This window comes from Camelus dromedarius, chromosome 4, assembly GCF_036321535.1.
Source record: "Camelus dromedarius isolate mCamDro1 chromosome 4, mCamDro1.pat, whole genome shotgun sequence".
In the NCBI taxonomy this organism is placed as follows: domain Eukaryota; kingdom Metazoa; phylum Chordata; class Mammalia; order Artiodactyla; family Camelidae; genus Camelus; species Camelus dromedarius.
Genome location: NC_087439.1, coordinates 11,006,422 through 11,024,494, shown reverse-complemented (window position 1 = coordinate 11,024,494; position 18,073 = coordinate 11,006,422). Strand labels below are relative to the sequence as shown.

The 18,073-nt window shown below is 36.1% G+C and overlaps 1 protein-coding gene across 4 annotated transcripts in view; it reads left to right on the top strand.

The window, feature by feature from the left end:
- The window catches only part of PTPN4 (protein tyrosine phosphatase non-receptor type 4), a 151,958-nt gene that overhangs the window by 109,674 nt on the left and 24,211 nt on the right, over positions 1-18,073 (top strand). For all 4 annotated transcript variants that reach the window (XM_031451265.2, XM_064484685.1, XM_031451263.2 and 1 more), the window contains 5 exons: positions 5,995-6,154; positions 9,507-9,590; positions 9,684-9,740; positions 14,456-14,612; positions 17,810-17,976. In XM_031451265.2, the coding sequence (XP_031307125.1) occupies positions 5,995-6,154; positions 9,507-9,590; positions 9,684-9,740; positions 14,456-14,612; positions 17,810-17,976 (625 nt within the window). The remainder of the gene's footprint in view (positions 1-5,994; positions 6,155-9,506; positions 9,591-9,683; positions 9,741-14,455; positions 14,613-17,809; positions 17,977-18,073) is intronic.

The window sequence follows — 18,073 nt, the reverse complement described above, 5'->3', positions numbered from 1 at the left end:
CTGATCTCTACTGATCTTGCATTCTGTTCATTTTAAATATGTTATTTCTATTAGACTTTATTAAAATATAATGGTATTACCCTTACAACCAAAAAGAAATTGAAAAAATAGTCATGTTTAGCATATGCTCTGATAAGTTCTGTTGAAACCTCGGATACTGGCAGATGGAAGTGTTGCTTAGCTTTTGTCTATTTTATAAATTGGCTTCTGAGAAGCATTTCATTTGAAGAAAAGAGTCCACTGCTACAAGTTTAGAAACTCCTATTTAAAATAACTTTCCTCCTGCTTTTTGCAGTTATTTTCTTTGAGGTGCAACTAAACTTAGTGTTTAGAGCGCAAGCTCTGGATTCAGACTGGGTTTAAAACTTGGTTCCACCACTTCTAATTATGTGACCTTGGGTGAGTTATTTTATCTCTATAAGCCTTAATTTCCTTACTTGTAAAAACAGGATGATAATATCTACCTTATAAGACTGCTGCGAACATTTAATGAGGTGCTTAGTTTGGCAGAGAAAAAGTGCTTGGTAGATATTAACTATAATAATTGTATTACATCTATCAGTTAATTTGGGGCGATGTGTACTAGCAGCTTTTAAGTATATTGTCAACCATCTGTCTGCATGTCTCAAGTATGGATATCTGGTTGAACACAATTCTCCAAATTCTCAACTTTATCCTTAGTTGTGATTAGTCCCTAATCATAAGAGACTCTATGCAGACTTTATAATCCCCAAATGTTAAATCCATTTCCCCGAGCTATTCTTTTCTAGACTGACCCATTCCAGTCCTTGAGTCACCATATCCTTGTCCGTATCTCATCAATTCCTTTTGCTTGGTCCTCAAAACTTCGCCTTCCCTCTGCCATTCTGAGCTACTGGCACTGATAACTTCACCAGCAGGCTCAGCTTAACCCAATTCCCATACCAATCTTGATCAAGTCTAGCAATATCTCATGGAGCCATGAAAATACTAGGCTGATCTTGGACAAGGAAATAAATGAACCAATGAGGGTGTGGATGTATGGAGTGTCAAGCCGTGGGACCTCAGAGGATACACACCATATTAGATGCTGTACTTGTGGCAGCAAGACTAATTGCAGGTCCGTGGGCTGCTATCGCTGCAGAATACTTACCTGCCTTCTGTCTCTGGCAGAAGTCTGCATTACTTGCATTTGGGAGCTAAGATTGGAGACTTAGAGTTTGGTTGAAACCAGGAATCTCAGGTCTGGGACTCTGGTTCTGGAATAGATTCCTACTGATAAAATAATATGACATTTTCAGTTCTGTTCTTACATTAATCATATCCCTGGGAGTTTACATGCACTTTAATTGCCTTGAGCATCAATTAATAATCAGTCTGAAATGGTATTTATTTTGAAATACTCTGAATGTCACTATAAATTAGCAGAAGTATCAAGAAGTCTGAATTTTGAACCAGAATTTTATCTGTATCTTACAGAAGTATAGTAGGGGTTAATGCCCAGTGAAGACTTGGATGACACTAATGATTGTATTTGAATAAGACATGGGCTCCTGGTCTGTATCTTAGAAAATAAGAGTTTTAGAAGGAGCCATCATTCCTGGCAAGAATATGACTTTTGTTTGTTTTCTAGTCGTAAAATTAGAGTAAACTTTATATTTATATGAAAGGTATATTGGTACAGTTGAACCTTTAGCATTTTTCTAAGTTTACAGTTTTCAGGGTTTATCTTGCTCATTTTTCTTTTGTATGAGTAATTACAATGACCTCTTTGGGATTATATTTTCTATACTTTCCCTGTGGCAGATTTTTTCCAGCTCCTGCGTTTAAAGCCCCTTAAATCACCTCCCACTTAGAAGACTCCAGCCATAGCCTTGATCCCTACTTTTTTCTTTGGTTCTTATTTCCTTAGTCCTGTCTAACCACCTGACAGTAAATGCTGGTCTTCTCTTTAAGTTGTAGGTCCCTTCTTTCAGGCCCAACTGTTTATTTTAATGGGGCTGTGTTCCACTGTGCTGCCTGGTGGTTCTTCACAAGTGTGTGATGTCTCTTCATTCTGTTTTACTTGGCAGTTTTTGTTTGTTAGTTGTTTTTGTTTTGGCCTAGAAATAGTACCTTTTTTTTAAGAACTGGCCTATTTCATTATTTTAAATGAATTATCATTTCAAACTATAATGCATGGTTTACCTATGAAAGTCATCTTCCTAGATAATTGTTTAAGTAATAGATTGACTGCATATGATACCTCTACATTAGATATGAACAAGGGAGTTGTTATGATAAATTGAGTATGTCTTTAAAATGTAATTGATAACTTTTGCCCAAAATAAGAATTGTAGGGGTCTGTGTTGAAATCCTTGATTACTTTTATAGACTGTGTTTAGATAGATGGAGAGCGAGAGGAAGAGAGAGAGAGAGAGAAAAAGTGAGAGGAAGAAAGACATAAGAAAGAAAGTGAGAGAATGAGTGTTTGGTTATTGAAGTTGGAAGCATAGAAAGGGGAGATTGTAACTGGGATTACTGGGAGAATACATAGTTTGTGAAAGCTCCCCAAACCAACCTTAATCCTCTGAGGTAATCAGGTATCTGGAGAGCCTGTCCACCACTCTCCGTGAAGTTACTTTAACAAGAAAGTTACATAAAACAATGAGAGAAGGTGGGTAGCCCCTGTCCTGAAATCCAAAATTATACTGTCCTTTTCTCTGTTGCATTTTGGCTAATCCTCTCAGTCTGCACTCCATTCTCTTCACTTTTTCTTTAGAATTTGGCTTGAATCCCAACCTGAGCCTGTATGCTTGGATTCTCTTCCTTTCTGTGTCTTCTGTGGACTTTGAATGATTAAAAGAGAGCTTATATTCAGATGCCCACTGGTGTCTGGCAAGTAACACTGGATGGGATTTATGTGGACTGGAATGCCTGTTGCCCCCTCTAAAGGCAGCAGCTACCACTTTGCGTTGTCCAGTTGTTGACAGCTTGTAATGCAGTTCCATTCTTTCCTGAGCTTCCAGATTTTTCATTCTGGAAATCCAGATTTGTATGTAATTTTTAAAACGTAGTCAATTAACTCAGCATTTTCAATGAACAGGCCAAATGTACGTTGGCTACAATTGGCCCACAAGCCATCAATTTGCACCACTGTTCTAGGACAATGATTTCTAGTGAGAAGTACATAATAAAAATCACTTCTGGAGCTTTGTGACTGTAACTGCCTAATCTGTAACCCCAGAAATGCAGAGTCAACAGTCTAGCAAAATGTCCCATAATGTCAGTTCTGTGAGTACTATCACCCTCTTGTTACTGAGCATTGCCACTCTTAGGCCCATGCCCACCAGGTTTGGCTCTCTTCAGTATTGCAATGCACATCAGGCTTGAGTTTGTCCCTCTTGTACATTTTGCCACTATATTTAGACTGTTAGCTGAACCAAGAATAAAGAAAGTTGCTCTGACTCTGTTCCCGCCGGATCTCAACCTTATACTCTTCCCCACAGATCTGTAGTTTTGAGACTAAGTGCTTCCCAGATGTGATAGTTGTATGCAAAACTAGAAAAAAGCTTCTGTGCACTTGGCTTAAGTGGTTGCATTTAGCCCCAAGTAAGGAATGAGACCTGTTGGTTGATACTTGTGGAGTCCTGCTTTTTACAACTTTCGTATCTTTGAGGCTCTTCCAAGGGTTGCCATCTTTATCTGTCCTAATCCCTTACAACAGGCCATGGTTGAAGTACAAGTCTCTATTCTAATCTGTAGAAACTTTTTACTGGACCAGCAGCACTTGAATGTGTTGGATTAGAGGCTTGGGCTCTTGGCTGATGAAATTAGCAGAGTAAAAACTAGTATGTTTGGGACCTGGAATCCCTGGCCATCAAGGTAGACCTCAGAGAAGCTTTTGCTGAAAAGGAGAAGTATGCTCTGTGATGGAATCCTTATAGAATTATCAGAATTTAAAGCATTTTGTGCCCTGAAGACTAATATGCAGAAAGCTAGGCTAGTGGGCATTATTATTTACCCACTTATTTAGTGATTATGTTCTATACCAGATTAGAAAATTTGAGATTTTTTATTTTCTCTTATGAGAAACCTCACTGAAAGACCATGTGCTTAGCCCACTCATTATTAATCCTGTCTGACTTCCTGGGCACTAATCAAATTTTTAGCATTGATACCCATATCTACCAGGTTTCTAGCAGCAAGTCTCTAAATAAGTTCACAGTTTCTCTACCTAGGGAGAGTATATGTTTTGAAGAGCCACTCTGGCAGTAATCTCTGTATTAGTTATCCTGGGCTAAATTATGCTGCAGTAGCAAATTACCCCTACTTACAGTGACTACAACAGCAAAGGTTATTTCTTTCTTACATTATATGTACATCGTGGATCTGCTGCGACTGTACTCCATATCATGGTCGTTCTAGGACCCAGATTGACAGCGGCCTCTGTTCGAGCCATTGCTAGCCTCATGGCTGAGGAAAAAGAGAAATATAAAGCTTTCTTTCTACTCATGTACACCAGAAATAATTGATGCATTGTAAAAACTGACTATACTTCAATTAAAAAAAAAAGTTACTACTCACATTTCATTGGCCAGACCAAGTCATGTGGCCAAGCCTGGTGTCAAATCATGGAGGTGTGGAGAGTAATTTTTGAACAATAGTAAGATCTAATACAGTTCTACTCCCTCCAGCCTTTCTAGCTTGTATCTTAGGCATCTGTTGTCAGTCAACAAAAATAAGCAGAAACTGGGTGAAATCTGTGCCTGAGTACCACAGCAGCGGCCGTGGGTTGACACAGCAACTACCTCTCAACTCTGATCTGTCCTCCGGCAATGGAATAATAATTCTTTTATTTTCCCGAAGGACCCCCTGCCATTTCAGAGATAAATGGTAACCCCAGTGATGGTCAGTGCTGTTATCAAGAGCCATTTTCCCCTTGTCAGATCACTTAACCTCCACAGCTTCCTAGGGTACAAGTTGAACCACTGGTTCCCCCTTCTGGCCTTTGTGGAAAAGTCACTTAATACAGCTTCACACAAAATACATATACTGTGCTCATTCTTAAAAGCTACAATTTTTGCCTTGAAGTTTCCCCTATCATACCTAGCTCTTTTTATCAATTCCTGCTGCTACAAATTGAGGCTTATGCTCTCTAATGTTAATTGGATTTTTGCTTCCTCACCTTAAATCATATATTCCGATGTTGTCTCATCCAGTTTTGTCTCTTTAGTGACCTCAAGTACTCTTACTCGCTGTGTTCATCACTTTCGTGAATTGTGTTTTATTTCTAAATAAAATGGACCATCCACTTGAGTTCTTTTGATAGACTCAAGTATCTTATCTATGGAACAGCTCAACTCTTAGTTCTGATTTCTCTGCCTGTCTTATTCCTTGGCTACCCATATGACCCCACTGAAAACCTTAAAGAAGGGTTTTTGGAAAGGTATGTGCATTGTTGTGATGATTAATAAATATCTTCTATTTTATGTAGAATATTTAAAGTATGTTTTATGTAGAACTGTTTATAGATTTGATAAATAGGAAATTAGATTTATTACTTAAACTTCAAAGTTAAGAAAGATTTCATGAAACAATGACACTTGCAAGTAAATATGGTATTTAAACCTTATCTCTTACATATACATTGTAAATATCTGAGTGGCTTGACCCTAGCTCTCTTTTTTTTGTTTAATTGTGGTATAGTCAGTTTACAATGTTACGTCAATTTCTGGTGGTCAGCACAATGCTTCAGTCATACATGAATATACATTTATTCATTTTCATATTCTTTTTCACTGTAAGCTACTACAAGATATCGAATATAGTTCCCTGTGCTGTACAGTATAAACTTGTTTATCTATTTTATATATACCAATCACTATCTGCAAATCTTGAACTTCCAATTTATCCCTTCTCACCCTCTTTCCCCTGATAACCATAAGTGTGTTTTCTATGGACTCTAGCTCTTAAAATAATAATTCTGTAAGACAACTTCCAAAATATTCATTATTTTTCTTTTTTCCTATATAGATCACAAGAGACCCCTGGAGATGGGCAGCCTCCAGCTTTACCACCCAAACAATCAAAGAAAAACAGTTGGAACCAAATTCATTATTCACATTCTCAACAAGATCTGGAAAACCATATTAATGAAACATTTGATGTCCCATCTTCCCCTGAAAAATCTACTGTAAGTAGCTTCTTCAATTACTCTCACATTTCTTTGAAATTTTTAAATTGTAAATGTAATTTCTTCTGTATCATATCTTGTTTTATCTGTAAATTATATTACAATACTTTCTCTTTTTCATCATATGTTTGCTTATGAATTGTGCCACCATGTAATCCAATTGTCAAATTCCCTTTTAGCATCATTTATAAAACATTCATTGCTCTAGAAGTTAATTTTTGACAAAATTGTTGTCAGCCTTGCATAACAGACATTTCCAGGACAAATGCTAATAATCCATTAAATACCATTAATTTTATTATGCAATTCACCTACTGCAGAGACTTTTATCATTTTCATCAACCTTTTGAAATTGAGTACAGGTCTTTAGAATATATAATCACTCTGTTCCTCAAAATAGATTTGTGAATTATTTTGGTACTTTTTACGAAACAAAATGGTAAATTATAGAATCCATGATTTAAGAATTTTCATTGCTTCCTCAAGTAGATGAAAATAAAACAAAGGTGAGATCGTCAGTAAATTTTAAGGATATGCTGTGTTCATGAAGAAGTATAAGGATAGACAGAAACAGGGGTGTATTTCAGGAAACTTAAAGGGACATCAAGGCTAAAATAATATGCATGAAGAGGAGATTCCACGGTAAGTGTTGGTGGTGCCACAAGTTTCTGCTGGCCATTGCACTCTTAGCCATCTTGTTTTTTACCTATAGCCGTCCCACATTACCTGAAGTTGAAAAGTGAGAGGCAGCCACTCTGTTCTTCCATACTTATTGCCCCATCACCACAGACACATCCAGAAGAGATCAAAATCCTTACCGAAAATGAATTAGTGCTACTTGTGTGATGATTGTGTCATTCGTTCACTGATTCATAGTTACTGGGTCTCTCTCTGGGCTACGTTCTTAGGCAGGTAGTGGGAGTACAAAGACAAATAAGACATGGTCCCTGCTGTTAAATAATCTACAATCTGGTTTGTTTTTTTTCATTCATGCAAAAATTACTTATTGAGTACCTACTATGTGCCGTGCATTGTTATAGGCTCTGGGAATTTAACAGAATAGAATAGAAAAAAATTTTTAAACTCTGCCTTAATGGAACTTACATTCTGGGGATAAGAGTGAGACAAATAGTAAACAAAGTAAATAATTTAAATATATAGCATATTAGATAGTATAAATGCTAGGGAGGAAAATAAAGCAAAAGAGGGCTAGGGAATTTTGAGAGTAGCGTGTTACAGTTTTAGATAGAGTGAGCCAGGGGTGAATTTAGTGATAAGCCATGTAGATAGCTGGTGGAAGAGCCGGTAAGCTGAGGGTGCGAAGTCAGGATTATTACTGATGTGGTCAGGGAACACCAGGGAAGTCAGTGTGGCCAGAGCAAAAGAAGCCAATAAGAAGGAGACAGGTGCAGGAGAGGGCCAGATCCTAAAAGCCTCATCTTAAAAAGATTTTGTTTTTTAACCCTGAGTGAGATTGGAAGCAAATGGACATATCTGAGGAGAGAAGTAATATGATGTTACTTAAGTTTTAATGTAATGGTATTACTCTGACTATTATGTTGAAAGCAGACTGAAAGCAGGGTAGAAGTAGAGACACTGGATGTGAAGTATTGCACTATTCCAAGAATCCATGGTAATTTGGACCGAGATGATAACCTTGGAAGGAATAAGACTTGGCTGATTTCTGGATGTGGTTTTAGGGTAGAGCTGATGTAATATGCTGATGGATTGGATGTAGAGCACTAGAGGAAGAGGGAAGTCAAGGATAATAGCAAGGTTTTTGGCCTGAACAACTAAAAGGAAGAGGTTACCGCTTGCTGAGATGTGACAGGCTATAGGTAGAACGGGTGTGGGCTCAGTTTGGGACACGTTGATATGTCTATTAGAAATCCACTTGGAGACAGGATTCTGGAGTTGAAGGGAGAAGTCCAAGCTCAAGTTGTAATATAGAGAATTCATGGCATGTAGCCAGTGTTTAAAACAGGAAGAAATCACCAAAGAAGTACATTATGTGCAGATATCTAAATAAGAGGTTCTAGGAATTGAGCCTTCAGTCCTCCAAATTGTAAACATGAAGGAGATGAAAGAAACCAGCAAAGGAAACTGAGAAAATGCAGACAAAAAGGTAGAAAAAAATTAGTCAATTGGCTGATGAGAAGAAAGTTACAGAGAATAACCAACCATGTCAAATGCTACTAGTAAGTCAAGGAAGGTGAGGACTGAGAACTGAATGCTGGATTTAGCAATGTGAAAATCTCTGCTGGAGTGCTGGGGATGAAAGCCTGACTAGGAGGATGGGTTTAGAGACAGTAGAGACAGCTAATGTGGACAGCTCTTTCAGGAAGTTTAGCAGCAAGAGGAAGGGAAGGAATGGGGCAGTAGCTGGATAGAGAAGTGGGGTCCAAAGAGAGTTGGGTTTTTTTTTAATGGGAGAAATAAGACTGCTTCTTAGAAGGATGGGGGAAATGGATAATGCATGGGAGTAGAGAATTGCTTTGTAGTATCATTGAGTGTGGCACATGGCATGGGAACTAGAGCAAGTAAGAAGATAGTGTAAGTTCTATAATTAGAAGTGATTATAGGGAATTCACAAGTATATAAAAATAACTAATTCAGCTGTGGAGTTAAGGGAAGACATCCCAGCAGTGATCATCTCTGACCTGTGTCTTGAAGGATGAGTAAGAATTAGTCAGATACTTACCCTTAAAGAGCAGGCATAAAACATGTTAAGTGAAAGAAGCCTGCAACAAATGACCGTGTATTATATAATTCCATATATGTGAAATGTCCAAAATAGTCGGATATATAGAGAAAGAAAATAGAATCATGGCTGACTAGGCGTTGGGGACTAGGGGACTAGGGGACAAGGGGGTAGGGAATGACTGCTAATGGATACAGGGGGTTTGGTGGGGGCAATGAAAACGTTCTAAAATTAAAGTAGTGATATTCGTACATCTCTCTGACTATAGTAGAAATTACTGAATTGTATACTTTGAATGGATGAAGTGTGCAGTATGTGAATTATGTCTCAATAAAGCTGTTTTTAAAAAGCAGAGAAAAAAAAAGCAGAGGAAGTAACATGAATGCACATAATACTTTTGAGTATTTGCCATGCACAAAGCTTTCAGCCAGGCTCTAGAGATACTCTGATTAATTAGTTAATAAAGCCCCTGTTGCTCTTGGCACTTATAGTCTAGCCTGTGGTGGTAAGAAGGCATGAGAGAAGTTTAAATTATGATTCTTTGTATACTTTGGATAATATCAACACACAGAAAGGATGCTTCATGTATATCTGAAGGATAGAGTATAAATGAAGAAAATTACAAGTTACATTTATTTTTGTCTTTTAAAGCCTAATGGTGGTATTCCACATGATAATCTTGTTCTAATAAGAATGAAACCTGATGAAAATGGAAGATTTGGATTCAATGTAAAGGTAATTTAGAATTTATATTGTATTCAATTTTTGAATTCAGATGTTTCTATTTTGGTAATATTTGACTAATATTTGATTTGCTCTGTTTTTCAGGGAGGATATGATCAGAAGATGCCTGTGATCGTGTCCCGAGTAGCTCCAGGAACACCTGTGAGTTATATAAATCTTGCAAGTGAATCCTATTTTCTAGAATACATACTTATTTATATTAGTTTAAATAAAGGAATAAAATTAATCATTTATTTTAATTTGTCAAGTATCACATGTTGTTGGCTGACTCTCTTAAATTGCTGGGAAGTTAGTTTTTATTTATTTCCTGCCTATAAGAGTTTTTAAAATCCTTGTTTTTACAAAGAACCTATTTATGACTTTCAATGTTTCTAAAATATTAATAGATTCTTTCAAAATAACCCCTTTAAACAGCAAAATGTAGACAGAGTGTAGTTTTTGTTTGCTTGCTTTTTTTGTTCGTGTGTTTTTTCATTTAGAATTGTTTACCTACATTCTATTGTCTAGTTTCTGTTTAAAATACTTATTTTAAACTCTTTATTATGAACATTCTAAACAAAAGGAAAAATATTGTATGTGCCCTTTATGATGAACCTCTGCCGTATCCCATCATTCAGCATCAGCACCGTGAACTTTTTGCTTAGCATAAGGACAATTCTTAATAAATTTTGGGTGCATTATCTTTATTACTCCTATATATAGCAAATATTGCTTTCAAATTCCCATCTATGCCATTGTCTACTCTGTTTAACTTCTTTTTTCTTACCTAAATGGTCTTTAGGGACTTTTTAGTCAGCACCCATTGTCATTTAACTCTCTTTCTGTCCTGGGAAATGTATGAACCAGCAGCCTGAGAGCAAGAGGCCAGTTATGGGTTTTTTGGTGCTCTGCAGCAACCTCAAAGTTGATTTGAAGATTATAGTAAAGATTGATAAAGGATATTATGATACATGGTTTTGGTTCTAGTTTTTAAGGACTTTGTTGATTGCACATATTGGGGTGCTCATGGAATACCCCTGGCTTAATCATAAATACAAAATTTATCATATAGCTGTAGAAATATCTCACAAAACCCCAGGACAGGAATGCAGTCAGACTTCTAGAAAGAACTTTAAAAGTCATCAGGATTCTATTTTTCATCTCTATTTCTTTTTATATGAATGTTCCATTCTTCTCTCTCAATATAAACCAATCTGTACACTTAAGTCAGCTTCATCTCTCAAGCTACTCCAGATAAAATATGTTTTAAATGAAAAGTGTACTTAGTAGCAGCTTCAAGCCACGTCTTGTAACATTACCACCTCAGATATACTCTACCTTCAAATATGATTGTGATTCCAAAATCTCTATTAAACAGAAATTGTATAGCTACCACTATTCTGCTCCTCAGTCCATGTGGTAGGGCATGACTATTAGTAACTTCTAGATTATATGCATTACCATCTCAGCAACCCAGAGTCATTAAAAATTACACACTCCTGGGAAGTAAAAACCCTTCATAGATCCAGCTTGGGCCAGAGGTCCTCTTTTAAACAAATCACTTATTATTGGAGGTGACAAGTCAGGGACATGATGTATAAAATAACTATTGAACCTACTATGCATGTGAAAGGTGGGAGAAATAGTCCGATTATTATTGTTCTGTACATATTGGAAATAATGTGTGTCTGCGGACTCCAAACAAGGAGATGAAAGATTGCTAAATTCTCATCTATCAAGTAGGAAGTTAGATAATGTTTAAAATAAAAACTAAAGAAAAGCAAAATTGGAATGTTATTTAGAGATACTGAGGTAAATACAAAAGATGTAACTAAACTGTTGAAAGAAATTGCCTCAGGAAGGGGAGATGATAGGGAAGAACACAGATGGTGTCTTACCTTAATGATCTTCTAGACCTAGTCAGCTCTTTAAACTGTGTGATGTATGACTTTGCCAAAAACAGACATTTTAACTAAAACTGTTTTCTTAATTAAATATATGTCTTTTCACCTGACATTTCCACTTTTAGGAATTGCCCCTAATGGAGTAGTTGGAATAAAGGATACACAAAAATGTTCATTGTAGTATTGTTGTAAAAGTTAAAAATTGGAGGGAAAGTCAAAATGTATTTCATTAGAGTTGGTGAAATAAATTATGCATTACTTTTCAGCTATTGAAATGATGATGTAGCTTTATGTAAGTATGGAAATATGTTCATAAGATGGTATTATGAAAAATGCATATTTTATGATTGATATATTTACTCAGCCATAAAAATGAAATCTTGCCATTTGCAGCAACACAGATGGACTTAGAGATTATCATACAGAGTGAAGTAAGACAGACAGAGAAAGACATATTATATGATATCACTTATATGTGGAATCTAAAAATAATAGAAATGAATTTATTTATAAAACAGAAACAGACTCACAGACTATGGTTACCAACGGAGTAAGGGGGAATAAATTGGGAGTATAGGATTAACAGATACACACCACACTATATAAAATCAATAAACTACAGGGATTTACTGTACAGCACAGGGAACTATATTCAATATCTTATAATAACCTATAATGGAAAAGAATCTTAAGATTTATATATATATATATAAATATGCATAATAGAATCACTTTGCTGTACACCTTAAAAACACCTTAACAATATTGTAAATCACCTATATATGTCAATAAAAAAAACAAGAAAATGTATATTATAATTCCATGTATATTTTTGTCTGTTTTTTTTTAAATGTGAGTTATATACATTTTAAAAGTCTGGAAACCTGCTAAAAATGTTAGCCATGTTTCATCTGGGTAATGGAATTACTGGTATTTATCACTTTCTTCCTTGTTCCTTTTTTTAATTGTCTGAATCATGACAGTGAGCATGCATTGCTCTTATAATTAGAAAAGGTAATAAACATTTTTTAATTTGTATGCCAGTTGTAATAGTCATAAAAGAAATACTGGTTTTTCTGAGCGGTGAATGTGGATAGTTTTCAATTAAGTAAGGGATGTTCAGGGAACATTCTATAGACAGGTTGATTTCCAAACAGAATTTTATGACTAAATTTTCTTTTTAGGCTATATAGATTACTATATTGGTAATTTTTCCTTTCTGCCACATAGAACTATGTTCTATAAATAGTGGCTGAACTTAGCACAAATTAAATAAATAGAAATTTATAATTTTTATATTATTTTATTAACTTAGAGGTCATAACAGTCTTCTAGTTAGAAACCTTATTTTAGGTGACTAGGGGGAAAAGACAGTGTTTCAAATATTTTAATGTCATTTTTTTATATTGGACACTTTCTAAAGTGGATAAAATAATCCCCAAGGTCATGTTTTTCTTCCTATCTTTTGTCACTACAAGAAGTAAGAAGAAACTAGAGAGAATGGTCTGAACCTTGAATTTGAATTTTCCAGATTTTAATGCTTCACACTGAATTATCTCATTTTCTAAATTTCACAACTCTATAAAATGATTAGAACAGATACCGGTTCAATTTTCAGAATTTCAGGTGTCTAAGATCACAATTTTATAAGCAAAAGAGGAAGAACTTGGTTCCTAGACCAGTTCTTTTTCCACTAATGACAATACCTTGGATTTTGCTGTCTTTGTGTTTATAATAAACTTAGTTGTGCTTTCATTTTTTAAGCTTTCACCACAGCCCTTTTTTGTAAGGGCCAACCCCATCATTTCCTTTGCATTCTGACCCATCATCCATCAAACTTTTCTCCCATAGGTTCTCATTGCTGTGTTTCTGGAACATGCTGTCCGTATTTCTGTGTATCTCTTTTACCTTATTTACTTGTTTGTTTTCGCAATAAAATACAGGCAGTCCTCACATTGCACAGTAGTGCTGGGCTGTAAAAATAGCTATGCAAGCTGAACCCGTGCAAAGCCAGCTTGATAGTTAGTGGGGAGAATTGTTTCCATGACCTTTAAATTTTTTATCAAAACATTAAAATTTCTTATGTTTTCTCTTATAAATATGTAAATATATAAGGAAATGAAAAATCAGTAAAACTAATATTGATTTAGTATCCTGTAATTCAAAATGCTAGAAGCATTGAGAATTTAGTGTTTTATTTCTTTGTGAAAACTTATCACAGGTAATTTCTGAACAGTGCTTGTCTCCTTCTTGTCTTATAACTTAAAAATTTGAATTTCACTTCCAGCACTGTCCCTTTTTGTTTCTTTGCTGCATTTTTAACTTTTCTAGCCAATCCCCTCTTTAGATTATCCATTTTCACTGGATAATCTAAAGTGACTGGACTTACCACTGGGAGACAAGGGAGCAATAGTACATGCTTTGCTGTCTCTACATAAACTGTAACAGATGCACAATGACAGATCAGCAGTAGACTTTGAAAGAAGTGATGTGGTTGGTCACTGATCATGATGCATATTTATTGTCAATGCAGTGATTTTCAGACTGATGGGCTAGCAACAGATTTTTTACATTATGTAATTATTCACAATTAATATGTTGTGGTAGCTGAAATTTGAACCATGTTGTTAGGAGACTGGTGTTATTTAACTGAACTGTGGTAACTGAAATTTGTGAGCATCTGCAGAGTGCAAAGCAAGGACTGGCTTTACCTATGCCCCTTGAGATCATTAGTCTTTCTGTATGTCTATATAATAGGACATCAGGGGAAAGTTGTCAATGAAGAAGAAAAAAATAATGTCTTCATGGAAAAGCAAGATTTCTACTTCTGTTTTTTTAATGGGTGAATGAATGGATAGATACTTTTCTATATGCAGTTTTAGTTCTGCTGTGCAGTCTATATAAATGAATTTCTGTGCCTTACTTCCAGAGAGCCATGTGCACATGTGAAACCTTATTTACATTAAATTGCAGGCTGACCTCTGTGTCCCTCGATTAAATGAAGGGGACCAAGTTGTACTGATCAATGGTCAGGACATTACAGAACATACCCATGATCAGGTTGTCCTGTTTATTAAAGCTAGCTGTGAGAGACATTCTGGGGAACTCGTACTTCTAGTTCGACCTAATGGTAAGTACTCTATGTAACACTAGATATTTTTCATAACTCATTAATATTTATTACTAGACAACGCAGCCAGAGTGGGCTTTTTAAAACATATGTCATGTCAGTTTCTTGTTTAAAGCATAGCATACTGGCTTCCATATATACTTGGAGTAAAATAAAAATTCTTGGCTGCCTTGCCTACCACTCAGCCTTCCTCACTCTCCTGTCATTTGTGCTGGCTTTCTTGATGTTCTTTCTGCCTAAAATACTCATCTTAATTTTTGTATGACTTATAACTTCATTCAGGTCCCTGCTCAGATGTCATCCTCAGAAAGCTCACTCCTGACTTCTATAGCTAAAATGGCCTCCCTCTCCCCCAGCTGCTCCAGAAGTAGTAGCAGGTACTCAGTGTACACTTTCTGAATGAATGAGTAAAGTTTGAATTCTGTTCCACTTTTGGAAAACTCTATAACGAGCTATAGTTAAGTTTCCACTTAGAACCTCAAGAATATCCTTGCAATGTGGAGCACTCAATGGCTCCTGAAGCAGTTCATTCCCCCTTTGGATAGCTTGAGCTATTAATTGACCTAAAAATCCATCTTCCTTCAATTCTATTCCCAAATCTATCACTTTGTGCTGTGCAGAATAAATTTAATGCAGAATAAGTTCAATCTCTCATCAGTTTTTAGAAGGGATTTACCAGAAACTGTCTCCTTTGTCTAGTTCAGCAATCCTGGATCCTTCAGCCAGTGTTCATTCTGGCATTGTTCCAAGTTCCCTCAACACTCTACCATTCTTCTCTGAGAAGAAATTCTTATATGCCTATACCTCCTAGCATTAGACATATTCTTCTAGTTTTGTTCTGAACAATTTACTGCTAAGCAGAGTTAGCCACAAGAGTAATTATTGGTTAATGCCGTGTTGCCAGTTGTTGACGGTATACCATAGGGAGGAAAAATGTAATTAGAACTCTACCTATTCCCCCCACACACCCATTTTGCCTCTTGGGTACAAACAGACATTTTCATTTTATCTTCTCTACAGGCATACCTTAGAGATATTGCAGGTTCCCTTCCAGGCTGCCACAATAAAATGAATATCACAATAAAGCGAGCCACATGAATTTTTTTGGTTTCCCAATTCATCTAAAAGTTATGTTTATACTATTCTGTAGTCTATTAAGTGTGCAATAAATAGCATTATGTCTAAAAAAACGATGTAGATACTTTAATTTAAAAAGTTTATTGTCAAAGAATGCTAACCATCATCTAAGCCTTCAGTGAGTCATCTTTTGCAATAGTAACATCAAAGATCATTGATCATGGGTCACCATAACAAAATAATAATGAAAAAGTTAGAACTATTACAAGGATTATCAAAATATGGCACAGAGACACAAAGTGAGCAGATCCTGTTGGAAAAATGGTATCAGTAGACTTGCTCAATTCAAGGTTACCATAAACCTTCAATTTGTGAAAAACACTGTATCTGAGAAACACAGTCAAATGAGGTATGCCTATGCTTTGTGCTTTTCTGCATTCATGATCTAGAATTGGCTTTCTAGGAAAAAAAAAGACTTCAATAGACCATTCTATTTTAACTTTTAAAGGAATGTATTCATTTAGATCTGATAGTTAGGTGGTGATTCATTTTTAGGCATTTTTCTGTCACATAAAGCAACTTAAATTTCATACTAAGAATAATCTGTCAATTGGGTTTTTCTGTTTTCTTATAATAATAATAGCTAATAGTTATTAAATGTTTTCCATACACATGATCTCTTTTATATATTCTCATTTAATCTGTATAGCCATCCAATGAGATAGACGAAGTAGACCCACTCTATAATTAAAGACATTTAGGCACCGAGACATTCAGTTATCTGCTCACAAATTCATGACTAGTACAGAGGCAGAATATGAACAAAAGTCTATATAATGGAAAAAGCATGGCCTTTTTGCAATTTCAATCACCCCATTCATATTTCAAATTATGAGAGGAACCCACCTAGGGCCTACTTTTTTAGCAAAAGATCTTTCTAATATTGTTTTATCACCAAAACCTCGATCAGGACCTGTATTCACTTTCAGTGTGGGTCTGTCATGTCCATTTTCTTAAAATGATGTATAATCAAAATTTAAAGTTACGTTTGCCAAAAATAGCAGAAAAACAAAGAGCTTGTTTTTCCTGGTCTTTTCCCCTTTAAATTTTATTTCTTCTTAGACAAAATGCATTTACACCTTTTTGTCTTTTCATTCTTCTTAATCTATTCTTCTGTAAAGTGCATACATATCTGAGCAAGAATGAAGCCTCTTAAATAAGGACAAAAGCTTGACTCCATCCTTTAGGGGGATCTACTCTGCTTCAGCTTTGCCCTTCCCCATGGGGGTCAGGATTTTGCAGGACCAAGGGGGCATGCCGGGCCATCACCTGTGACCTCCCCTTCCTTTCTAGACCACTTTTTTCAACCCTCAGTTCTCTGACCAAGTAACTCTGATCCCATTTCCTGGGCCTGTATGGCCATTTTTCCCAGGTTCATTCTCCTAAGGGTTGATCAGGGGTATAGGCCAACAGGGTAACTCAGAGGAAGCAATTTCCAGAGGGGTGTAGAACAAGCTTACAGATGGCCTGGGATGTTCATGGGTAAGTTTATAGGCCCCCATGTTAAAGAGTGGAACTATGGGTGGGAAAAGAAGTAAGGTGGGCTACTGGCCACAGCCTGGGGTCTGGCTCTCCTCATACTACCATGGCCATGAATTCTGGCCTAGAATTCTCATTTGAAATCTGTCCCCCCGCGTTGTTTTGTAGATATGTCAAGGAAAGAGAATAGGACATGTTTTGTTTATCACACTTCAGTTTATTTGTAATTTTTCATGTCTAGACATAGTACCGGTGTATAGGCCTCTATTTGTACTCTTGCCCTTAGTCCCACAGATTAAGGGCAAATCTGTTCAGAGCTGCTTTTTGGCAGCTTCTCTTTTTCTTAATGTCTCTTTAAGTTACATTTTCAGTAGCATGCACAAGAACCTTTCTTTCCCCAAAGGTACTTCAACTCCACAACCACTCTCAGCCCATAAACGGTGGCCCCAGACTCAGATCTGATGAATTATGAATAAATGAATTATTTTTCCCAACATGAAATTAAATAATATCTGATAAATTCCTTTTGCTAATTCATGTTTCCTTGAGGCTCTTTTGGTTTTGGTTTTTGGTTTTTTTAGCTGTATATGATGTAGTGGAAGAAAAGCTAGAAAATGAGCCAGACTTCCAGTACATTCCTGAGAAAGCCCCACTAGATAGTGTCCACCAGGATGACCATTCCCTGCGAGAGTCAATGATCCAGCTAGCTGAGGGGCTAATCACTGGAACAGTACTGACACAGTTTGATGTAAGTAACATTGTATGGAAAAGATGTTTGCTCATATTTTCTGATTAATTTCATGGCTTCTTAACTGCATAATCTACTATAATCTGTAAACTATATC